Source organism: Seriola dumerili, unplaced genomic scaffold (genome assembly GCF_002260705.1).
Source record: "Seriola dumerili isolate Sdu_G_001 unplaced genomic scaffold, Sdu_1.0 BDQW01000149.1, whole genome shotgun sequence".
Taxonomy (NCBI): Eukaryota; Metazoa; Chordata; class Actinopteri; order Carangiformes; family Carangidae; genus Seriola; species Seriola dumerili.
Window position 1 is genome coordinate 13,448,413 of NW_019174404.1, and position 26,743 is coordinate 13,475,155.

The window sequence follows — 26,743 nt, forward strand, 5'->3', positions numbered from 1 at the left end:
ATCCTGCTGGATGACCTCAGCCTGATTTCAAATCAGTTTAATAGATGCTATTACCAGGCAACACTCAAGCTGTTTCATCCTCTTATCTAAATACTTAGCCAAAGTCTAACAGCTTTATTTGCTGGCAATCTTCTTTCTCCCCAGGCTGTTCATAAAACTTTGTATCAGGCCACTTGAACAACACATCTACGTGTTCGCATTAGCCGTAATCCATATAAGATTTCACACTTCATCCTCAGTTAGCTATTAGGACGTCCTAATGAGTTGAACAACTGAGATCTTTTCCAATTAAACAGGCAGCAATTTCAAGGGGGCAAGGGACAGTGATTATCAGTATACTGCTGCATGTCTCCACACTGAGTGGCTCAGATTGGAACCATAATGTCACCAAATGGAGAACAGGTTGCTAATTACATTGTTGACAGAGATAAGCATACACACAATAATTAATGGTGTTAGGAAATGCATTGGAGTGTTTCAGGGTAATAAATGATGATCTGAACCAGGGAATAACCCTGATTCGTGTATTTTGAAGTGTAAATCTAAGAAAATTTCTTTTTACACTGAAACCTGAAGAAAAATGACACATGAAAGCACTCAACAAACCATGCATCTTCATCTGTTAAAACAAATACACTTGTGTGGTTCTATGTTGAGGTCAGAACATAAAATCAGCTACAGAACAGTTTCCAGAGCAGACATGATATAATGTTTCAGGTAGACTTCAGTTGAAAAAGTGTCACCACACTGGGCCGTAATTGAACCTGGCATCACTCTTGGTTGAAGGCTAATCTCATTGTTCTTCTTGTTCACCATTCTGCAGCTTAACTGCTGAGGCAATGTTCACTTTCACCAAATGAGAGAGATATCTCTAAATGATCCCCAGCTTAAAGCCATGCTAGCAGTATGGCTTCAAGGATGGCAATGTTGATCGCTCTACCACTTTGGTCAAGACTGAAATATCTCAGCAACTATTGTATGGATTGCCATGATATTTGATAGTAATATTCATGCTTCTCAGAGGATGCCGCTAACTAAGCTAGCTGACTTTGACACTCCTCTGGCTTTATCTCTATCTTTTTAGTGAAATTACTTGACATCTGTTGAATGGTTTGCCAAGAAATTTGATGCACACATTCAATTTCTACTCAGGATGGACTGTAATAATTTAGGTGATTCCTTTAGTTTTCATCTTGCACCATCAACAGGTCCACTCTTTTTTATTTGTCCAATACTTTGGTTTATGACCAAATAGCTGCAAAAACTAATGACATTCCCATCAGCCTCAGCTGTACTTTGCGTTTAGTGCTAATTAGCGAATATTAGCATGCTAATGCACAAAAGTAAGATGGTAAACAAATAAAGATTATACCTGCATGTCACCATTAGCGTTGTGAGCAAGTTAACACACTGATGTTAGCATTTAGCTCAAAGCACAGCTGTGTCGAGCAGCTAGCAGGGCTGTAGACTCAGTTATACCTAGACCTTTAAGACCAACCTGACCCTAACTTGACTTTTTTTTGGCCTTCAACAACGCCATGACTTCATTAAAACTTAAAAACGATAACTTGTAAAGAATGATTTGCCTTCAGCCATTTCCAAAAGTATCTTTAAATCCACACAAGTTAGAACATTTTGGTCTAGTTTTAAATTTCAGGAGAGTTATGAGCACGCTCTAATGCTGGAAACAAACATCAAATGAAATGTAATTTTCCTCATCCCCCTTAGAGACGAAGTTCCCCATAGAGCCCAATAACCATTTGAAGCTGAGTGAGTAAAATGGTTTGCAACAGACCGAGCCCTCACCTCCACAGACCCTCAGTCCAGTACAGTTATTGAGGCCAAGACATATACAGAGTGAGGATTATTCCGCTAAAGTGCAAAGCTATTTAATCCTCTGAGAGTGGAATAGAAGGTTGTGATAGATCAGATTTGCTGAAGATCAAGCTGTTTACATTAGATATGAGGAGGTAATTCACAGTATCCCTTATGATGGACAGTCTGCTTGTTGAAGACCATCATAAGATCATCTCAATCCATGCAAAGTGAGATCAGAGGGAGGTTTATGGAAAGATTTCCACTAATGCAATATTAACATTCAATTTCTTTTTGATGGGGTTACCAGCAATATGATTTCATTTCATTGGTGAGATAAAGTGCCTGCAGATCATTTTGGGAAGGCTCTTGGGTCTGGTTGCATGCTAGGTTGAGATGAAACACAAGATGTAGTCAGAGTGAAGAGTATTGAAATGTGGTGTTGTTCTGCCCTCTGCTGCACAGAGTCATTAGTACAACTAAAGTCAGCAGCCTGTTATTCAAGCTGAATGCCTCAAAATATTCAATAAAATATGAAGAGCATAATGGTAGACTATCAGTTATATTTACTTTACAGATCTATTTTTAGAAATTAGTGCATAAATACAATGAATATAATATGTTCAAATACCAATGTACACCCATGAGTGAATGAACTGAACCCAAATGCTTTAATTCAGAAACTATTGAAACAAAACCACCACAAGAGAAGAACTGAACTAAATATATAATATGATATGTGGATATTAAATATCCATTCCTCTCAGTTAAAAGTAATCTGTTGTTTGCACACAAATGTGTAGATACATCATATAAAGATATACATATTATTCCATAAGCATGTGAGTTATTATGTACTATGGTGTGTGTGTGTGTGTGTGTGTGTGTGTGTGTGTACTTATGAAATGTTGTATTTGCATACAGTGCACAAACAAAGCTAAAGCATGTTTATACACACCAACATTCATAATGTGTCCATTTAAGTACAACATTTGACACGGTCAATCATAGTATCCTCCTACATCGAGTAGAAACATGGGTATAGGCAACAAGGCCTCGGCTCATAGGGTAGGTATTCTCTTATCAGATTACACTGCCACTTTACCACCTTTTGCCGATGACATTATATTATGTATGCCTCTAAAGCCCACAGATCCTAGCAGCCTTTAACTCTTACTTCTTGCCTGTCAGATATTAAATCCTGGATGTTCCAAAATTCTCACAAAATTAATGATGATGAAACTGAGTTAATTCTGTTTGTTTATAGTCTTCACTTCTTATATCCTCAGGCTCTTTGGGCTTCTCTTTTATCTGGGTTATTTTTCTGTGAAGCACTTTGTAACTTTGTTAAGAAAAGTGTTATATAAATAAATGTATGTCATTATTATTATATCATATTCCAATACATTACAATACAATACATAGTATACATTTATTTATATAGACATATTTACCTACATGTGTGACTGCTTAATGCATCATTCTTTTTCATTCTTTTAATAGTATATGGGATTTCTCTTCATTTCTTTTGATGTTGTTAATATAGAAATGTATTCTTTCACAAAAATATAATATGTGTAACATTAAGAACTCTCTTTGAGTGCCCTGTCTCATCACTGGAACCACAGTGCATTATTTTAGCCACATGGTGGCAGCCTTGAACTTTATTCCAAATCAGATCTCTTATCATCCTGATGTACATGTGAATTAAATTACAAGTTCACAATCACATATTGGACAGTCAATATACACTGTCAATATACATATTCAATGTACATCTTGACACTGATTCATATCTGTCAGGTGGAAAAAAAAAGGGGGGGTGGTCTTATATTTCAAGCTTGTGCGCAGACATGATATGATATCTTGATCAGTATTTGTCTTCTCTTGTCACTCTCCTGGTGCTCTCAGCGATGAGGCTGTCTGCTGCAGGTTAATGGAGGCGGGATTGATACTGCGGCTAAATGATCTGTCCTGGCTGGGGGCTGATTTCATCTCCAGGGTTCATCCTTCCAGAGCCATTCTGGGTTGATCACACACATCCGACCAGCTCTCTTTGACACTTCACTGGATAGGAATCATCTCAGTGCATCAGTATTCTGAGTTTGTGTGGTAAATTATTGCTCTATTTGTGTAATAATAATGCTAATTTAGCCCCACAAGCCTTTTGATTAGGCTGCTGATTGAAGTCTGCTGTTGATGTCTGTGGCTTATTGAATGCTACTTTATTCTTTCATTATGATAGATTAAAGTCTGACTATAGCAGATGAAGGAACAAGGAAAGTGAGTAATGGAAATTAAAATGCTTCTCATTTCCCCACCTGCTGACCTGTTGGCATTTTCTTTAGCATAATAACAGTGGCACACACCATTATTTGTGTTAATATTAGCTTTCAAGGAGTTTCACTCTGTGTCCGTGGATAACCTTTTCTGTCGGCCCTATGGACCTAGACTCCTCTCTGTCACTTGTGGCCTAGCCTAGTAAAGGATATCAGTTATCTCTTGAAGTTGGACTTGACTGTATGTCCCAGAAAGATTTGTGTGGCACAGCACCAGCAGCCGTCCACTGCAGCCGCCCTACAGCCTTCGGTGCTCGGTATTTTCAGCAGGCCATCTGTGGGCAGTTTCAGATGCCAACTCCAGTCATCTGGGCAGACATAAACTGTGTTAGTCTCTGTTTACTTTAATATTATCTTACCAGCCTTTTTATTACTTCCTGCTTCATATGTCTTGTCCCAGAAAATGACATCTCCCGTCCCTGTGAAGTGTCAGGTACTCAGGTTGCAATTAAAAACCAAAGCATTATAGCTGCGTTAGATGCTTCTGCTGGCACAAGGCGGCACTTTTGAGGAATGCTCACAGCAAAGAAGAGCAAAGTGTCCAATCTGTACTTATCAAGAGAAGAGAAACATGAACAGATAGACAGTGCTCCCTTGTTGCTCAAGAGTGATAAGTGAAGCCAGAGAAGATGAGGCTGTGAGGTTCTTATCAGTCCAGAGTGTGTCCTGGCAAATGCCGGCACCACAGAGAGAGGCATGTTGCTGTGCGACAAAGGTGTGAGGGCAGATAAGCATGTATGTGTGAAATGCTTCAAAGATGAGCTTAACTCTGATGTGAAAGTGGGGAGGGAAAGAGAGAGACACAGAGAGAGAGAGAGAGAGAGAGAGAGAGAGAGAGAGAGAGAGAGAGAGAGAGAGAGAGAGAGGGCAAAAGAGAAATGGGTTTACAGAAATGGATGCTGACATCTGTTGTGCAAAGAGTTGCTGTGGGGATGTCCTCATTTCCTGATGCACAATGAAAAGTGCTATAGAAAACCTGTTGGGAATACAGATTTGTCCTGCTAAAGCTAAGCAGTGACGGAAGAAGTACTCAGATCATTTACTCATGTAAAGGGGCTATACAGCCATGTCAAAATACTCCATTACAAGTCCTGTATTCAAAATCCTACTTAAAAAGAAAGTATTGAAGTTAAAAACTTCATAAGTAAAAGAAGTTGTTCTGCGTAAACATATGAACCCTGTGAGTATTACATTATTAGATTGTCAATACTGGAAGTACAAATAGGTAAGAGTCACAAGATTAATCTGAGATGATTAATTGTATGTGTGAAAGAAGAACTTTTTGGTGATATATTGGAGGGTTTTTCTTTGGGCCTCAAACAGTAAATGAAACCATCTGAGACCTTTTAGGGGAAAATCGGTTCTTGGTGAAACTTGTGTGAAAACTGAAACTTGACAAGAAGTCCCAACCAGACACTGTTTTTGGTAATGAATCATTAGCCAAAAAGAATGTAGTACAAGAAATAGGGAATAAAAGCACAATATTTCCGTGCTGTTAGCCTGCTATGGAGGTTTGGTAAACTCACTTCTTTCTTAGTCCACACCCCCAGATTTTTTTTTTTTTCATTTTCAGATTTATAGTCTTCAGACCCAACTGACACTGACTCAGCATCACTTGAGGCAATTTATCAGCTTTCACACTGCTCCCTCTAGAACCAAAAGAGCTTTATACTTTATACAACTTTCCTCACATATGCAGTAGTTCTCCCCAACACCTGTAAACAGACTTTGATGTTTAAACCTGGTAGAGTTCTCCTTTAATGAACAAGGGGAGTGATTAGAGCAAGCTAAACCTATTTCAGTGTTCATATGAGGACCTGACTGTTGTTTTAACACAGCCTTTGGAAACATGTGAACCGATGTTTTAAGTAAGAGCAGCAAGTCTCTCTCACACAGTAGACTATTCCTCCTTTCCTTTTGTTCACATATTTAACAGCTGCATTTAGAGTTAACTGCCAAAATGTATCTCAAATAGAATGGGAATTAAAACATTTAAAACTGTTTTATATTGCTCTGATAAAGCATTATATTGAATTTTATAAAAGGCATATAGATTTTTGAGGTGCAGACCTAAATCATGTAAGAGGTTTGTTTTCAGTGTTTTTTCATTTTCATGCTCTCATGCTCAGCTGCTACATTGCATTTGTCCTTCTATTAACAATTATGAAATATATTCATCCAGCCATTTGTTGAAGCTACCTATCAAGTGCAGGGAATGGGGATGTGAAATAAAGTCAACACGCTGTAATAATGAAAAAAAGCTTAAGATATCTGGCCTCAGTGTAAGTTTGAAGTTTGAGTTTGAAACTCCTAGTGTGCTGAAATGCTGAGTAAATGCTATTATATGCTCATTGCCATTCAGGATGTCAGACATGAATTTAGTTCCATCCATTGCAAAAGACATCATTGGTGCTGCTGTTGACCTAGAAAGTGTCTCCTGAATAATCAAATATACATTAAATTTATCTGCTTGCATAGAAAATGATCTGTGGATGTACTTCAAACCGCATGCAAGTGCCTGTAATCTACCAAATGAACTACTGTATGTGGTTTTGATTGAAGGTCTGTCACACACTACAGAGCCAAGAGAGTTTCCATTTTTACAAGATAACCACTGTTTCCCCGACTGCTTGAAATTTCAGGACACAATTTCCACACTTTTCATTCATGACTTCCTGTTGAGGTTTTAGGTGGTGAGTTGAAAATGTTTCTGCTGAATCTTACTTTTGAGTAGAACACTGATTCATTCTGTTCACAAGAGAGAGATTCCTTGAAAGTTGTCAATTCTTTTTTCAGTAAAAATGAAAATGTCTACATCCACAATTTTTTTTATTGTAATTGTTGCAACAACTTCACATAAATCCTCTTTTGCAGAGGCATGGCACAAACTGAAAATATTGTTTATGCGTCTGTTGTCCATGCGCAGAGTGGTGACAGGTATTTCATCAAAGCAACGATAAGGATCTGAAAATGCCTTTCAGTCGCAAGAACAGTCAAGAGCATCATGCTCCTTATTAATGTAGCACTCAGCTCTAATGTCTTTTTGTTTTTCCACTCCCTTTCAGTTTCTTATCCATTTTGTTTCAGCCCATTCATCAATGTTTTTCCTCTAGAAATGTGTTTCTCTCTTTACAAGAACCATTAATTTTCTTTTTCCTTTTTTTGTGATTTGCTAGATGTGACATTTGGGCTATGACTTTGTCAAACTTGACAAAAACAGACTTTTTGTTAATTTTAGATAAGAGGATTATATTTAGAAACACAGTGTAATGATCCTCTCAAACCAAAACCTAAGTTGTATGCAGTGATAAACACAATAAAACTGCATTCACACATGTAAAGGAATATTTACAGAAGTTCAGATTCAACCTGCTGCAGCCTCTTGGAAAGTTTTTTATTCACATGGGGGTGGATGACTAATAAAATCAGTTTGCTTCTGGTGGTCTGAGCTAGCTATGGATGCTGTGAGTGAGTGTGTGAGCAGGCGTGGGTGAAGCTTCCTAGCTATTGAGGGAGAGAAAACACATGCAGCTCTGCACTCGCTCGCAGAGTGAGCCCACTTCAGCACCCCATACAGCTCCCATTGATGAGAGCGGCACTTTCGCCCCCGTCTCCCCCATCGAGCCACATTTCATGCATTAGAGACTTGCTTGGAGAGATGCTGCAAAAGAGAAAACAGATACATTTAGGAGAGGTCAGGCTGTGCAAGCTTTTCTGTAAGACTTGCTTACCTTGCCATCTGCTCCATTTAGTCTTATGCAGTGCATGAAAAGGTGTATAGATATAGTGAATCTTTTCTCTTCTGCTTATTGAGCTCAGTATGTGATCAATACTATCTGCAATGTTGAACCTGAAGGGCTCTGAGTGGATTAGGATACTCTGGCTCTGGAGGCTAATGTTGTGATTGGATGGCAGGTGGGGCAAGAGAACAGGACGCGCATGATGGTCCTTCCAAGTCCTGGAGGGGTATAAAGTGCTGCTCTCATTTTGTTCTGACATCCTGACTTCAGAGAGCAGGCATTGTGCCTGATGCTCACAGCACTTTGGCAGCTAAAGTCACCTCAAGGCTAGACAGTGATGATAGTGATGCCAAAAGACAGTGAGTAGCCATGCCAGTTACAGCAGAGGCTTGTGCCTGCAATTGCAAATAGTCAATATAAAACGCTGTGGTTGACAATAAGCTCTGACAGGCTTCACTAACCACACAATCCATGTCTTGTTCAGTGATTCCCTTTGTTGTCTAAAGTAATGTTGCCCCGACAGCCATATCAGCTGAGCTTAATTTTCTCTTGATGTTCTTACTGTGTAATCTGGATGTTATTTAACACAGTTAACTGTTAATTATCATAAGGATATTACAATATTATTTAACACCACTAAATTGTCAATGCGTAGGTTACTGTGCTAAAATTTGTGCTACTAGCAGTAAGTGACAGTAGCTTGGATGTTTCAGCTCTTTCCATTAATTCAAACTGTTTATCCATTATTTTTAGCAAACTATTTCAACCCAACATCTGCTAAATATCGCACTGTCAATTGGCCAACATCGGATTTTGACGTCAACCTGCTTTTCATTTCCAACCAAAATTTTACACCTGTTCAACATTAGGGTCATTAGAGTCAAACGTCTTTCTGATGTTACATCTGAGTCCGGTGCCTGCTGGATTGGAGTCAGTGTGTTACAACTGACTCCGGTTGATGGGAAGCGTGTAAAGATAACCATCGTACAATTTCTAATGGTAGACTTATTTGCTTTTTTATGTTCCTCGTTACACAGCTAGGGTCCTAAAGTCTTTTTAAATGTCTGGAGTTTTGTTGAATTTACCTTTGTTAATTGGTTGAGCTTTCCACATACCTCTTGGCGACTGCAGAACTACCACCCTGGGGTTAATAAAAATACCTCTGGTTGGGACTCACTGCCCTAAGACACTCTTTGCAAAGACACAGCGAATAACAGGACGGGAGACATGGCAGTGAACTTTTCATTATTCATGCCAAATGTATTTATTGACTACATTTACAGTACACAATAAACACAACTAACCCTCTTGACCACTGCTCAGCAGCTTTGTGTACACTCTGACAATCAGCTTTGTTCTATTTTGACTAAGGAACTGCTTTCCTCCATTTACTGACTTGATCAATTTCCAGTATATTCCTTGAATAAACAAACTTATTTTCCAAAGAACTCATTTACAAAGTGGACAGTACCCAATCTGTAATAGTATTGACATAGAATACATCTACTGTAAAGGTAAAATAAAAACGCTGTAAACGACTAATGTGTTAAAAGGTAGGTAGTTCATTACTGCTATGAGCTCAGTTTTCTTCTAACATATAAGTACAGTACAGCCTTTGTGGAAGTCATCTTTCAGCACTGGTGGTGGTGGAATAGCTTGGTGGGAGTGTTGCATCCCAGAAATAAAGATTCAGTCCAGATCAATATGCAGTCCAAGTGATACTCCATCCACACATCTTGTTTTTTTTCCTCTTTTTCTCTCTCTCTCTTGTTTAGTCTTTTCTCTTCATTTGGCTTTTTCCTTTCACAGACAGCCAGCAGCAGGACAGGCACACACCTTCACGAGAGGTGAAGGAATCTGTCCAACATCGTCTTTTCCTCCTGTCTTGCTTCCTCTTTCTTGCTACCTTCCCCCGAGCAAGCCGGTCCCAGTGTTATACGTGTCCAGGCTTGGACAGGTAGGCTATGAGGGCCACGACCACCCCCACATACATCCCTGTTCCAATGGTAATGGAAAGAGCAGCCAGGAATAGAGCTCTTCTGGAGCTCATTCCTGCTCTGGAGAAGTCTCCCTTAGCGATGGCCTTGCCAGTCTGACAAAACAAAGCAGAGAGTGAAATGAGCCGGTGTGTTACTCATCAGCATTGAGTGTATGAGTAGGTGTTAAGCCACAGTTAAAAGAGAGAAAACAAGAAATGCTCTTGGGAAGCCATTAGTTACCATGGCAATTAGGTCATTATCCCTCTGACAGTGACAAATGCGTTGTTTGGGTGTTTTGGTTTCCTATCAAAAAAATGAGCCTGGCCTTTATTTATTCTTCTGACACATTATTTTCTGTTCCAGTATAATTGTCTTTGGAAGATGCTGCAAAAGCGCTAAGATATGGTGTACTTTATTTGATGTTGCAGGACGTGAGCTTAATCTTTTCAGACAAACCTAAGATGCTGCAATAATTACAAATGAAGTCTCAGGTATTGATACAACTTAAAATAATGTAATTGCAGGGCACTGCTCATATAAATCATACTGTGAACCAATGGTGTCCTAAAGTGAATACAGAAGACTGAGAAGTGGGCCGAACCTGCTAAATTTACACAGTCTCTCATCTGAAACAACAGCAAGGAGGGTCACACGGTGGAAAATGGGCTGCGGTAGCACTTGTCTGAGTGCTTGTGCTCACTGACCTTAAATAGAATGCAGTGTAATCAGAGTTAATGACAGGCTTGAGGTCTCTGGGCCTTTACCTTGTGAGAGTAGTAAAAGGCAACAATGCCCAACGGCCAGAAGCAGCAGAGCATGGAGAAGATGGCTAGGCCCAGGTAGTCCCGAGGGGGCAGCACGATGAAGTTGTCCTCACTCTCACTGTCACTGGAGCTGTCACTCTGGAAGACGGCGGGTTGATAAAGAATAATTAAATGTCAGAAAAGGAATGGATGATACTATTTAGTGTTGAAATACATTTAGTAAGACAAAGTACACTTTCTTAAAATGGGACAAAAAGGTGAGTGTGGTGATCCACAGACTGACACCTAAATAATAATGGAGTAAGGCTGACGTGTGTAGATAGTCAGGTGTACTTTGGACATCTTCGCAGTGGTCCTGTCCCCCCACACCACCCAGGCCACTGTATCTGCCCTTGTTCCACAACCACCCAGGACATGATGTGCTCAGCCAGCCAGAGAGGATTTTGTGCCTCTGTCAACACCCATGAACGGCCTGACAGATAACACAGGATTAACGGATTGTTCCATCATTGCGAGGTGACAGGGGAAACAGCAAGAAGACAGTGTCATTTATGTGCTAAATTGCCTCTACAGCATGAAAGACCTTAACCATTTCTCCTCAATGCACCCAGCATCTTAGAAGACACTGAGTGTTCAACAGGCTCCCAATATTGTGCCTCAATACTCCGACTCTTCATTTGGTTTAGTTTTTTTTGTATTGTTAAAAGCTGGGCATTATAAGCTGCAGCTTCAGTCTACACCTTTTCCAGACTGCAGAAATCTTTGTATGAGTTTGTGTATTCATAGATATAAATCAATTTTTTTTCTGGATTGATTTTGATTGCAGTCTGAAATAAAAATAAATAAAAAAAAATTCTTCTAAAAAAACTCAGGGCCACAGGGGCTGAGCGGGCTAATGAATGATACATTCGAATGCCACTCAGAGTACTTTGGCACATCGTGCCTGCAGCGAGGATGGCAATGTGACTGCATGGCTGACCTTTAAGAGGATGTGGCCTTACTTCTCTCAGCTGTCCCAGAGACGGAGTGGATGTTTGTCTAAATAAATAGCTCTCATAAGGAGCAGCTTTCATTTGTTAGTCTTGCTGCCTGCAGGGATCAATCAAAGAGGGGAAAAGGAAGGCACAAAATAGAAATCAATATGTAAGGCAGGAACTGAAGCAACCATTTCAGAGGTAATTAAAGAACAGTCAGGGAGGCGGGCAAACAAGAAAGGAACCAAGCTTGTGCACTGACAAGCTCATTTTTAAACATATTGTGCACAATTTTCTCTTTTAGCCTCTAATCTGATCTACATTTACCAAACCATGGGGTCTAATGTAATTATCTTGGACTATTTTGGGAGTGTTTCTGTGTAGAAACCTTACTTAGATGTAAGAGGGAAGTGGAGGACGACAGCGCCATACTATCCTAACTGTTTCCACACAGCTACATTTGCCAAAAAAAGATTATGAAGCTTCCTGTTATCTGCTTTATGAACACTGCCCACCTGGACAGCCGGGTGTGATCCATCAAAGCGGCAGCTGGTCATAACCACATAATCTGACATCACATGAATAAACCGGTGGGCACAAACTGCAGTAATCTCCTTTTATCTTTGTAGCAGGACCTGATAACAGTCCTGAGTGACTGGTGCATTCAGTCCTACTGACAGCCTGCCTGACACCGACTCCGGCCGGCTGGGGACACACACTCCCATTCTGGTCTGATGCCAGTATAACTGATGGGGCTCCACCGAGGCGCAGTGCCTTTAACAACCTTGTCACAGCTCTCTCCGAGGCCTCGTTAGAGTGTGGAGGGGGACAGTCAATTCCATAGCAGGGTACACAAAGACCCCCGTACCCTGTTAGTGGCAGGGACAATCACACTGGCATTATCCACATGCTCTTGTTACTTTGTTACCTGCAATTTATATTTTTTCCGTCACACAGATGTCAAACGTGCTGACAAAAAGTAGCTGTGGAGTCACACCTTTTTTTTTCCTGTTGCTGAGTCTACACTATGAATAGGGCACAAAGGAACTGTAGAGTGATGACATGGATGGCAGTGAGGAGCAAGAAAAAACACAAACACTGGTGCAAATGCAATGGGAAACTCTGTAAACACCAGACACAAACCGTCACAGACTATATCCTTGAATTTTGGGAAGTATATGATGCCTTCCACAGTTCTGCTTCTCCCTCTTATTTTTAGTCCCTATTGCTGTGAATGTCCTCTAAATGAAGGACGTAGGTTTGGTCTCAACATTGGTGGGGACGCAAAAACCCCAACACCCCTCCAAAACAAAGAGATTGGCTTTTTAATGCCGTAAACCAAATAGTTTATTTAAACGGTTAACAAATAAGATCTGAATTTACTTAAGGAATGCCCATATGCCTTGCATGCCTCACCTTTCTTTTTTCCTCACTATACTATAACTTTTCATGTCTTGCTGTACTATGGCGTTTTTATAACTGAATATACTACAACTTTTTTATGCCTACTATGATATGACATTTTTATGACTTTATATGCTTTACAATACAATGACTTTTTTATGCCTTGGTAATATGGCCTTTTTTCTGAATTTTTAGAACTATACTATCATGTTTTTATGACCTTTTCTGCCTTACTATACTATGATGTTTTTATGAATTTTTAGACCTTACAATACTATGACATTTTTATGACTTTTTATACCTTAGTATACTATGACTTTTTATGCCTTACTATACTTTGACTTTTACTTATAAGTTTTTTGCCTTATAGTGATTTATTTTTGATGTGGAACATTGGTGTAGTGGTTACAACAGTGGATTCCCACACAGAAGGTTCTGGGGTTGAATCCTGGAAAGTCCAAAGAATTGTACATTAGGTTAATTGGAAATTAAAATTGACCTTTTCGTGCCTTATTATACTATGACTTTTGTATGCCTCATAATACTATCACATTTTTATGCCTTTTTATGTCTTACTATACAGTGACATTTTTGTGAATTCTTATGCCTTAGTATACTATGTTGTATTTATGACTTTTTTATGAGTCCAAAAGTCCTAAAAACATCATAGGGCATAAAAAGTAATAAATAAGTCATTGTATTGTAAGGCATAAAAATTCATAAAAACGTAATAGTGTAGTGAGCCATAAAAGTCATAAAAATGTCATAGTACAGTAAGGCATAAAAATTCATAAAAAAGTCATAAATAGTAAGGAGTAAAAAGTCATACTATAGTAAGGCATAAAAAGTCATGAAAACATAGTATAAAAGGTATAAAAATGTCATAGTATACTAAGGCATGAAAATTTATTAAAAAGTTATAGTATAGCAAGGCACAAAAGGTCTCACTACAGTAAGCCATAAAATAGCACGAAAACGTAATAGTATAGTAAGGCATAAAATTTCATAAATAAGTCATTGTATAGTAAGGCATAAAAACTCATAAAAACGTGATAGTATAGAAATGCATAAAAACTCATAAAAATGTCAAAGTATAGTGAGGAAAAAAGGCATAAAAAATGTATAATATAGTAATGCATGAAGAGTCATGAAAACTTTATAGTATAGTAAGCCATAAAAAGTCAGAAAAATGTCATAGTATAGTAAGGCACAAAAAAGCAAAAAAAAAAACGCCATAGTATAGTGAGGCATAAAAACTCATTATAATGTCATAGTACAATAAGGCATAAAAAGGCATAAAAACGACATACTATAGTAAGGCATAAAAATGCCATAAAAATGTCATAATATAGTGAGGATAAAAAGTCACTACAACGTCATAGTATAGTAAGGCATAAAAATGTCATAGTCATAGTAAGGCACAGAAAAGCACAAAAATTTGGTATAGTAATACATAAAAATTCACACAAAAGTCATATTAAAGTAAGACATAAAAAAGTCGTAAAAACGTCATAGTATAGTGAGGCATAAAAATTCATTTAAATGTCATAGTAGAGTAAGGCATAAAAAGCTCATAGAATAGTTAGGAGTAAAAAGTCATACTATAGTAAACCATAAAATTTCATAAATAATTCATCGTATAGTAAGGTCTAAAAATTAAAAAAAAAACGTCATAGTATAGCAAGGCATAAAGAAGTCATATTTTTGAGAGAATTTCCCATTCGGCCAATGTACAATTCTTTGAACTGTTCAGGATTTGAACCTAGAAACCTCTGATTGGGAAGCCACTGTTCTAACCACTACACTACCACTCCGCATCAAAATCTTGTTCACTTCAAGGTAAAAACCATCATAGTATAGTAAGGCATAAAAATGCTGTTGCATAGCAAATCATAAAAACGACACAGTATAGTAAGACATAAAAATTCATACAAAAGTCATAGTATAATAAGGCATTAAAAGGAAAAAAACGTCATACTATATAGTAAGGCATAAAAAAATCATAAAAACGTCTTAGTATAGCAAAGCATAAAAATTTAAATTACAATTTCCCATTTAGCCAATGTACAATTCTTTGAATTGTCCAAGATTTGAACCCAGAACCTTCTGAGTGGGAATCCACTACACTACCACTTCTCAACAAAACTCTATTCACTTTAAGCATAATAATTCATACAACCATCACAGTATAGTAAGGCATAAAAAAGTCATAGTATAGTAAGGCATAATAAGGCATAGTACAGTAAGGCATAAAAAAGTCATAAAAATGTCATAGTACAGTAAGGCATAAAAAAGTCATAGTTAAGTAAGGCATAAAAAAGTCATAAAAACGTCTTAGTATAGCAAGGCATAAAAATTTTAATTAGAATTTCTTATTTAGTCAATGTACAATTCTTTGAACTGTCCACCATTTGAACCCAGAACCTTCTGAGTGGGAATCCACTGTTTTAACCACTACACTACGACTACTCATCAAAACTCTATTCACTTTAAGGTATAAACCATCATAGTATAGTAAGGCAAAAAAAATGCGATAGCATAGCAAATCTTAAAAACGACACAGTATAGTAAGGCATAAAAATGCCGTAGCATAGCAAATCATAAAAACGACACAGTATAGTAAGGCATAAAAAATTCATAAAAACGACACAGTATAGTAAGGCATAAAAAATTCATAAAAATGTCATAGTATAGTAAGTAATAAAAATTGATACAAAAGTCAAAGTAAAGTAAGGCATGAAAAGCCATAGCATAGTAAGGCATAAAAAAACATAAAAACGTATAAGTATAGCAAGGCATAAAAAGTTAAAGTAGAATTTCCCATTTAGTCAATGTACAATTCTTTGAACTGTCCAGAATTTGAACCCACAACCTTCTGAGTGGGAATCCACTGTTTTAACCACTACACTACCACTCCGCATCAAAATCTTGTTCATTTCAAGGTAAACACCATCATAGTACAGTAAGGCATAAAAATGCGATAGCGTAGTAAATCATAAAAAACGACACAGTATAGTGAGACATAAAAAAGTCATAAAAACGTCTTAGTATAGCAAGGCATAAAAATTTATATTAGAATTTCCCATTTAGCCAATATTCAATTATTTGAATTGTCCAGGATTTGAACTGAGAAAGTTCTGAGTGAGAATCCACTGTTTTAACCACTACACAACTACTTCTCAACAAAGCCCTATTCACTTTAAGCATAATAATTCATACAAAAGTCAAAGTATAATAAGGTATAGAAAAGTCATAGTACAGTAAGGCATAAAAAAGCATAAAAACGTCATACTATAATAAGGCATAATAAGGCATAAAAACATCATAGTATAATAAGTCATAAAAATTCATACAAAAGTCATACTATAATAAGGCACAAAAAGTCATAGTATAGTAAGGCATTAAAAAAGTCATTAAAACGTCTTAGTATAGCAAGGCATAAAAATTTAAATGAGACTGTCCTATTTAGTCAATGTACAATTCTTTGAACTGTCCACAATTTGAACCCAGAATCTTCTGAGTGGGAATCCACTGTTTTAACCACTACACTACCACTCCGCATCAAAACCTTATTCACTTTAAGCATAATAATTCATACAAAAGTCAAAGGATAATAAGGCATAAAAAAGTCATAGTAAAGTAAGGCATAAAAAGGTCATAGTATAGCAAGGCATACAAATTTAAATTGCCTATTTAGTCAAAGTACAATTCTTTGAACTGTCCAGAATATGAACCCAGAAGCTTTTGAGTGGGAATCCACTGTTTTAACCACTACACTACCACTCCTCATCAAAACTCTATTCACTTTAAGGTATAAACCATCATAGTACAATAAGGCATAAAAATGCTGTAGCATAGTAAATCATAAAAACGACACAGAATAGTGAGGCATAAAAATGCCGTAGCATAGCAAATCATAAAAACGACACAGAATAGTGAGGCATAAAAATGCCGTAGCATAGCAAATCATAAAAATGACACAGTATAGTAAGGCATAAAAATGCCGTAGCATAGCAAATCATAAAAATGACACAGTATAGTAAGGCATAAAAATGCCGTAGCATAGCAAATCATAAAAATGACACAGTATAGTAAGGCATAAAAATGCCGTAGCATAGCAAATCATAAAAATGACACAGTATAGTAAGGCATAAAAAAATTCATGAAAACGTCATAGTATAGCAAGGCATAAAAAGTTAAATTAGAATTTCCCATTTAGCCAATGTACAATTCTTTGAATTGTCCAGGATTTGAACCGAGAACCTTCAGAGTGGGAATTCACTGTTTTAACCACTACACTACCACTCCGCATCAAAATCTTATTCACTTCAAGTTAAAAACCATCATTGTATAGTAAGGCATAAAAATGCCGTAGCATAGCAAATCATAAAAATGACACAGTATAGTAAGGCATAAAAAATTCATAAAAACGTCATAGTATAGTAAGTCATAAAAATTGATACAAAAGTCATAGTGAAGTAAGGCATAAAAAGCCATAGTATAGTAAGGCATAAAAAAGTCATAAAAACGTCATAGTATAGCAAGGCATAAAAAGTTAAATTAGACTTTCCTATTTAGTCAATGTACAATTCTTTGAACTGACCAGGATTTGAACCAAGAACCTTCTGAGTGGGAATCCACTGTTTTAACCACTACACTACCACTCCTCACCAAAATCTTGTTCACTTCAAGGTAAAAACCATCATAGTATAGTAAGGCATAAAAATGCTGTTGCATAGCAAATCATAAAAACGACACAGTATAGTAAGGCATAAAAAACCATAAAAACGTCATAGTATAGTAAGTCATAAAAATTGATACAAATGTCAAAGTTTAATAAGGCATAAAAAAGTCATAGTAAAGTAAGGCATAAAAAAAGTAAAAAAACATCATAAAAAGCATAAAAAGTCATGGTATAGTAAGGCATAAAAAAGCATAAAAACATCTTAGTATAGCAAGGCATAAAAATTTAAATTAGAATTTCTTATTTAGTCAATGTACAATTCTTTGAACTGTCCACGATTTGAACCCAGAACCTTCTGAGTGGGAATCCACTGTTTTAACCACTACACTACGACTACTCATCAAAGTTTTATTCACTTCAAGGTATAAACGTCATAGTACAGTAAGGCATAAAAAGCTCATAGAATAGTTAGGAGTAAAAAGTCATACTATAGTCAACCATAAATTTTCATAAATAATTCATAGTATAGTAAGGCATAAATGAGTCATAAAAACGTCATAGTATAATAAGTCATAAAGATTCATACAAAAGTCATAGTATAATAAGGCACAAAAAGTCATAGTACAGTAAGGCATAAAAAAGTCATAGTACAGTAAGGCATAAAAAAGTCATAGTATAGTAAGGCATAAAAAAGTAAACCATAAAATTTCATAAATAATTCATTGTATAGTAAAGTATACAAAGGCATAAGAAGTCATAGTATAGTAGGGCATAAAAAAATCATAAAAACGTCATAGTATAGCAAGGCATAAAAATTTAAATTAGAATTTCCCATTTAGCCAATGTACAATTCTTTGAACTGTCCAGAACCTTCTGAGTGGGAATCCACTGTTTTAACCACTACACTATGACTCCGCAGCAGAATCTTATTCACTTCAAGGTAAAAACCATCATAGTATAGTAAGGCATAAAAATGCTGTAGCATAGCAAATCATAAAAATGACACAGTATAGTAAGGCATAAAAAATTCATAAAAACGTCATAGTATAGTAAGTCATTAAAAATGATACAAAAGTCATAGTATAACAAGGCAAAAAAAGTCATAGTATAGTAAGGCATAAAAAAGTCATAAAAACGTCATAGTATAGCAAGGCATAAAAAGTTAAATTAGAATTTCCCATTTAGCCAATGTACAATTCTTTGAATTGTCCAGGATTTGAACCGAGAACCTTCTGAGTGGGAATCCACTGTTTTAACCACTACACTACAACTCCTCACCCAAATCTTGTTCACCTCAAGGTAAAAACCATCATAGTATAGTAAGGTATAAAAATGCTGTAGCATAGCAAATCATAAAAATGACACAGTATAGTAAGGCATAAAAAATTCATAAAAACGTCATAGTATAGTAAGTCATAAAAATTGATACAAAAGTCATAGTAGAGTAAGGCATAAAAAGCCATAGTATAGTAAGGCATAAAAAGCCATAGTATAGTAAGGCATAAAAAAGTCATAAAAACGTCATAGTATAGCAAGGCATAAAAATTTAAATTAGACTTTCCTATTTAGTCAATGTACAATTCTTTGAACTGTCCACAATTTGAACCCAGAACCTTCCGAGTGGGAATCCACTGTTTTAGCCACTACACTACCACTCTGCATCAAAATCTTATTCACTTCAAGGTAAAAACCATCATAGTATAGTAAGGCATAAAAATGCCGCAGCATAGCAAATCATAAAAACGATACAGTATAGTAAGGCATAAAAATGCCGTAGCATAGCAAATCAAAAAAAACGACACAGTATAGTAAGGAATAAAAAATTCATAAAAACGACACAGTATAGTAAGGCATAAAAAAATTCATAAAAACGTCATAGTACAGTGAGGCATAATAAGGCATAAAAACATCATAGTATAATAAGTCATAAAGATTCATACAAAAGTCATAGTATAGCAAGGCATAAAAAGTTAAATTAGAATTTCCCATTTAGCCAATGTACAATTCTTTGAATTTTCCAGGATTTGAACCCAGAACCCTCTGAGTAGGAATCCACTGTTTTAACCTCTACACTACCACTCCTCAACAAAATACTATTCACTTTAAGCATAAAAATTCATACAAAAGTCAAAGTATAATACGGCATAAAAAGTCATAGTAAAGTAAGGCATAAAAAAAGTATAAAAACATCATAAAAAGCATAAAAAGTCATAGTATAGTAAGGCATAAAAAAGTCATAAAAAGGTCTAAGTATAGCAAGGCATAAAAATTTAAATTAGAATTTCTTATTTAGTCAATGTACAATTCTTTGAACTGTCCACGATTTGAACCAAGAACTTTCTGAGTGGGAATCCACTGTTTTAACCACTACACTAGCACTCCTCATCAAAGTTTGATTCACTTCAAGGTAAAAACCATCATAGTATAGTAAGGCGTAAAAATGCTGTAGCATTTTTAAATCATAAAAACGACACAGAATAGTAAGGCATAAAAATTCATACAAAAGTCATAGTAAAGTAAGGCATAAAAAAGCCATAGTATAGTAAAGCATAAAAAAGTCATAAAAACGCCATAGTATAGTGAGGCATAAAAATTCATTTAAACGTCATAGTACAGTAAGGTTTAAAAAGCTCATAGAATAGTTAGGAGTAAAAAGTCATACTATAGAAAACCATAAAATTTCATAAATAATTCATTGTATAGTAAAGTATACAAAGGCATAAGAAATCATGGTATAGTAGGGCATAAAAAATTCATAAAAACGTCATAGTATAGCAAGGCATAAAAAGTTAAATTAGAATTTCCCATTTAGCCATGGTACAATTCTTTGAATTGTCAGGAATATGAACCCAACACCTTCTAAATGGGAATCCACTGTTTTAGCCACTACACTACCACTCCTCATCAAAATCTTATTCACTTCAAGGTAAAAACCATCATAGTACAGTAAGGCATAAAAATGCTGTAGCATAGTAAATCATAAAAACGTCATACTATAGTAAGGCATAAAAAACCATAAAAACATCATACTATAGTAAGGCATAAAAAAGTCATAAAAATGTCATAGTAAGGCATAAAACGTCTTAGTATTCATTGTGACACTTTCATGGGATTTTTCTACAGAAATTAAACTCATACTTTGATTTATCCACCATTTTCCATTTACTCCTGCTATCAACCTACCTACCTTAGAGAAGACAGAAGGCAGGGTCAGCTTCCTAGTAAATGCTAGCTAACAGTTAAATAACATCAGTTGACATTTTTCTGGTAACGTTAGGTACCATTGTGATATTCTCACATGACGTTAGACTGACGTAGCCTCTTGGAGGGCACATTGGAATGATCTAATGTGACTTCACTCCAAACATAGTGCGAACGAGCTAACTCAAATATTGGTAAGGACAATTATGACCTCCCAAAATATTGGTAGGGACATGTCTCTACCGTCCATATGCAAAGCTATGCCCTTGCTCCAAATTTTTGACTCACTTCCATACAAAGCTGCTTAATGCATCAATATACAGCTGGCACATGCTCTACAAGTCTTGTACCAATGTCTATGCCTGGATTATAGTGTGTGCATGTTTGTGTGGTTCTATGAACCAAAGGATATGAATCTTAGCGCTGAGACGCACGTACACATGCAGACACATGGGAAGGAAAAGTAGAGAAACGCAGGTGCAGGAGTAAAAAGTCTCATATTCCAGCTGAAAACACAACTTTCATCTGTTCATCAGATTAATTTGCTCTTTTGAATTGACATGGAATAACTTTATCTCCAGGCTCACCTGCTCCAACAGCCACGCATCAGCAGAGTCCTGCTTAATACCCTCAAAGCGCGTCATTACTTATGGCATTAATGGCATTCACTGCCATGTCTCTATCTATCTGCCAGGCCTCCGAGTGACAAGTGCTGGTGCAATCATCAGCCCAGTTAGAGTGCTATACTTCTTCCTCTGCCAGCTTAGAGCCCTGGGTGTCTCACAAGCGTCCCTGGGTGAAATTAGATTTTTACCACTTCTGAAAAGACTTTGCTCTTTTCGCTGTCATGGTTTTATTTTGAGAGTGTAGTTATAGTCCTAAAAGATATAGTCTGGATTGATCAAATCAGATGTGTCATTTTCTAAGAATGTAATTATAAGACAAAAGTGTACAATTACCCTGCTCTGGATTTGAAAGAGTCCAGCAAATTGACCATTTAGAGTGAGAAATAAGAATCAATCAAACTGGCAGTCTATTAGAATGGTAAATGAAATAATAGCATCACTACAGTACAGTGTACGCAGCATGACTCACTTTCTGCAGAAAGATGGCCTTGACAGTTACGACTAAGTGTTGAAATGCCTTTAATTTCGAAAAGCAACTCAATATTCTAATTACTCTTTCAAAACATTGTCAAATTGCTCTTACTTGCTTTTCATCGTGTGTAGTTTCAGTAATTATTCCCTTGTAGCTTGTAGCAGGAGTGAGGAACTTGAAGTAGAACTATTTCTACTTCTACTACTTAGAGTATATAACCATGCATGACTACAACTGAAATATATCCTGCTTGTGGAGACTTGGTAAATCAGGCACCTAAATCTCCTCGATAAGATACCACTAAAGCACTGTACAAGCCTTTTTCACTCTTTGCTCTAGTCTAGAGTGACCTCTGACCTCATACTCAGGACCCTGCTCATCCTCCACCTCGTACGACACCGTCTGGATCTTCACATCCTTCTCTCCCTGCACGCTGTCCTGGCAGTTTTCTGTGGACCCTCCATCCAACACAGTGTCTTTACTCTCTGTGAAAGTGGTCTCAAAGCTCTCACTCTTGGAGTCCTTGCTGTGAAGACTCACGTCGTCTTTGTACAGGATGAAGTTGGGCCTGTAAAAAGCCTCCACGGCTAGATGCAGGGATGTTGCATCCAGGAACTGCTGAGTCTTATGCTTGCCATTAGTCCCGGTGTAGTAGTAGCCAATGAGGCTGTCCTGGTAAGGCTGGCTCGGGTAGTCACACTGGTAACCCTGGTAGTCGTTGGGGACCACGTGTCTGCTGGTTTTGTCTAGCAGGGGGTTCTGGAGCTCACTGAGGCTCTCCATGACGACGATGGAAGGTTCAGACGTCTAGTGGAAGAGAGGATGAAGTCCGAGAAAGATTTGGCAGTCTGGCAGCTGGAAAAACACGTTAAGAATAGAATGATAAAACCTTATAAGAGAGAAACAACAGTCCACTTAAATCATGGCACAAACATGGGAAAGTAAATCTAAATGAAATGTAGCTATCCAGTCTGATCCAACATGAGTTTTTAAAAAAAATAATAATAATGAGCTCTCTTGGACATGAATTCAGTGCAGGAAATCTTATTTGGCAATCAGCATTCATCTCACAAGCTCTTGCCAGTCTGGGCCATAAAATCACCATCTGTTGTATGTTCAACTGTTGCATCTCACACTCCCAGATTCATATAAACATGTAGGGGAAAAAATATCCCCCACTTGTCACAGCTGCCCATATTGAAACCAGGGGAAAGTGTGTGGCAGGTGCTGCTGTATTTCCCAGTGCATACTGATTACTCTGACTAGTCTGACTGGCCTCCTTGACTCCTCCTCAGTGTTTTCAAATGCAGCTGGAGAGCTGCAGGACAAATGAAGTGGAAGATCAGTTATAAAATTAGTGTTTTATGTAAAAGAAACACAGTAACACTGTTAGGAGAGGCAGTCGCTGAGGCAACAAGTCCACCAATGAGAGGCTGTGTGAGCTGAGCATGTCCAGATTTGAGTAAGCAAATACACAATTTTTGTTTAGCAAATTTACCATCCAGCATCAATGGCCAGTCTCTCTTGGCCCGTATCTATCAAATGAATCTTTCATCCCGTGTCTAATGATGAAATAAGATAAAAGCCCATCAAGCAGCTGTGTAGTATTTTGGAATTAGTAGAAAGTAGCAGATCAAGCCAGAGTCATTTCATGCTTTTTTTGTTCAAAGTGCTGTAGTGAGAAATGAGCCCCGGGGTGGAAATACACAAGACAATTTAGTGATTTTCCACAGATTAGAGGCAAGAGCTTGACTTATGAGGTCGGAGAGGTGATTGAGTTGCAAAGAAGGAAGCGGGCATACGGGGGCAGGGCATAATAACTGGAATACCATATAATGCAACGCCATTGAGTGCAACAGCATTACAAACTATAGGCTCAAGATTTGTATCATTGCCTCTGACAGTCCAGCTCTAAAAAATCTGATCGGTTTGAGTTATTGTCTGCATATACAATGATTTCCTGACTCCCACAGAAGACATTGCAGATCTACAGGAGCCCTTTGGCCCATGTGGCTTCATGACAAACAAAAGCTCCTGCAGCAACAGTAGGTTTAGGAGCTGTTTGGTTTGGCGTGGAGAAGCATGAATAATGTTGGGGCCAGCGGCTGTGAATCTGAGCCCACACGCGCAAGACTCAGGCTTCACTATCTCCAACACTGTGTCCAGCAGTTTCCATTCTCTCATGAGGCTGCACCACTCACCAGATAACAGGGAATTCCATTACACACTACATTAGACAACAAAAACCCACATGCCACATCCACAAATAATTCATCTGACATGAGAAGGTGTGCACTCAGCTCATGTGAGCGTGTGCTCAGATTCAACAATTATTAATGATCATTAAGACCTTCTGTCTCTCCACCTTCTCTTTGTCCGTTGTTTTTGTCTGTTTACTACAGTTTATTCATACATATCTCATTCCATCTCTCTCTTATACACACACACACACACACAAACACACACACACGCACACAAATATTTTGATGACATCACACCTTTTTTTATTCCACATAAAATATCAAATACGTCCTTTATCTATTTTATTTTCATGTACCTGTTAATGAGGGAATTTTACATATTTGTTTCATTCTTTTGCTGTTTTGTGTCACGGACAGACCTCATATCTACCCTAGAATAACAGTTTTTAGATACCAGCAGCTAAACGAATGCGAAAATCATCTTACCTGTAGTAGAAGATCCTCCCGCAGGTTTGTTCAGCATCGTTCCCCGGCACAACTGAGTCGATGGAGACGGACGGACCCACCTTCTTTTTTTCTTTTTTTTTTTTTACCTACTTCACATTATCAGTTTTGGGGGGAAACTGCCATCGTAGCACAACATATGGTATCCGATGAAAAGGCACAGTTAGTCCGGGTGTGTTAGAATGGACTTTGCACGCTGAGCTCTGCCTGCTGTGGCACCGCTGCCGCGTCTGACAGGTAGACTTTACGCACAGTATCACACTGAGCTCAGGCTCCAAACAACTCAACGGCAGAGGCTGAGCGGAGTCCAGCCAACTGACTGGCTGCGTGAGGCGCGCTGCAAACTCTATTACCCACCACGGATTTGACATTTCCAAACTTGCCTTGCTTGGGCGTCTTCCTCCATCCCAGCGTCTCATGTGCTGGCACCCCCAGCGGTGCTATTATGCCTCGTTTTTGAAACAGGTTGGGTGTCTCCTGAGATACAGCCACAGGAACATGTTTCAGATCACACGAGCGATAAGATTTTGTGTCCTGAAGTTGTTACTAAGATTGATTGTAATCTTTTTACCTGTCATTCTTCCCCCAGTGTGAACGCCCACTAATTGAAGAAAACACAGAAACTTCACAGATAATTTTTCCAAAGCTTTCCTTCTGCTACATGAATTTTAAAATCCCCCTTCAACACATGAATCAAGCTTGTGCCAATTTACTTTAATTTCTCTGAGCCTTCAATGTGCATGGCTCGGAATTGGTTCCAAATATAGCACAGGAATAAGCCACTATTAAATTCATTGCACATTTATATTTGATTAATATTTTAAACAAATCCCATGCATTTATCATGAGCCTGCCAATTTCGTTTGTGCCTTTAACCCCACTCTGCTAAGCTGCTTATGACTCCATGGCACAATTTATCATTGTAAACACTGTTTACATAACATGAATATAGATGTCTTTCCCATGAAAACAAATGGGTGACATAAACCTAATGAACCTAATTTATTTTGATCCCACTGGAGAATAATAATGACGTAACTACAATATTTACAGAGACACAGTCTGCAGGCTTAGACTCATGTAAAAACACAGTAAAAACATTGCCTATCAGAACCTTGTCATGCTGTGCCAAAAACTAAAAGACTGATATACAGCCTCTGAACACTGGAAACATATCTTATTCAGAAGGAGCACTCTGTTCCACCGGCTCATAAAAATGTCTGGAGTTAATAATGTGCAAGCCCAGGCTCTGTCACTTTCACTGGGAGATGCATTAAGGTGCTGATGGACACTTTATGGGGGAAACATGGGGCTGCATTTATAAGACTGGGCACACATGAGCTGTGTCTCTTCCAGAGTCACCTTGTGTTCACATGCACGAGTCGACGTGGCATAACAGCCCTGCCGTCCCTGTGATGGATACCACTCCCTCAGGAGACGAGTATATTAGCAGCGGGGGCGAATGGAGGGGGGGGCCAGAACCTGCAACTGCTTATCCATTACTCTTCTTTCTTTCTCTTCCTCTCTCTCCATCATCCTTAATAGCAGGATTCAGAGTAACATTTTCTAATGAAGATCTGAGACAAAATGGCACAAGAGCATCCACCATCTGAAACATCCAAATGTGAGGCCAAAGCAGTACAGCGCAGTGGCGCCATGTTAAGCATATAGTCTATGAAAAGAGAAGATTTCTCCTTGGACCATGCTTTCACCAGCCTTCTGTAGATGGACTTTGAATATTTATGGTCCTCACTGTGCCCTTTTCTTCTGCTCCATTTTCTACTCTATATTTAGGCACTGTGTCACTACATAGCAGATGCACTATTTGTCAAGCATTTTCCCTTCAGACTCTTGTAATTTCAAGAAACAAAAAGAACATTAGAGCTGAATGTGCAGGTATCAATGTACTGCTGATTGACAAAGAGCAACACCGAAGCAGCAAAAGCTTTTACAGTTACCTCTTGTATTGATTCTCCCCTGTTTGATATCGCAGCCAACTCTGACACCATGAACTTTCCTAAGGCCCATTAACCAGCTTTA

The 26,743-nt window shown here is 37.8% G+C and overlaps 1 protein-coding gene across 1 annotated transcript; it reads right to left on the reverse strand.

Moving 5' to 3' along the window:
• Window positions 1-9,128: 9,128 nt before the first annotated feature.
• syndig1l (synapse differentiation inducing 1 like) lies at window positions 9,129-25,026 on the reverse strand. Its single transcript, XM_022750954.1, has 4 exons — window positions 24,686-25,026; window positions 22,356-22,853; window positions 10,638-10,775; window positions 9,129-9,986 (listed from the first exon to the last, which is right to left on the reverse strand). Exons 2-4 carry the CDS (start codon window positions 22,779-22,781, stop codon window positions 9,828-9,830), a joined length of 723 nt encoding a protein of 240 aa, XP_022606675.1. The 5' UTR covers window positions 22,782-22,853; window positions 24,686-25,026; the 3' UTR covers window positions 9,129-9,827.
• Window positions 25,027-26,743: the final 1,717 nt, after the last annotated feature.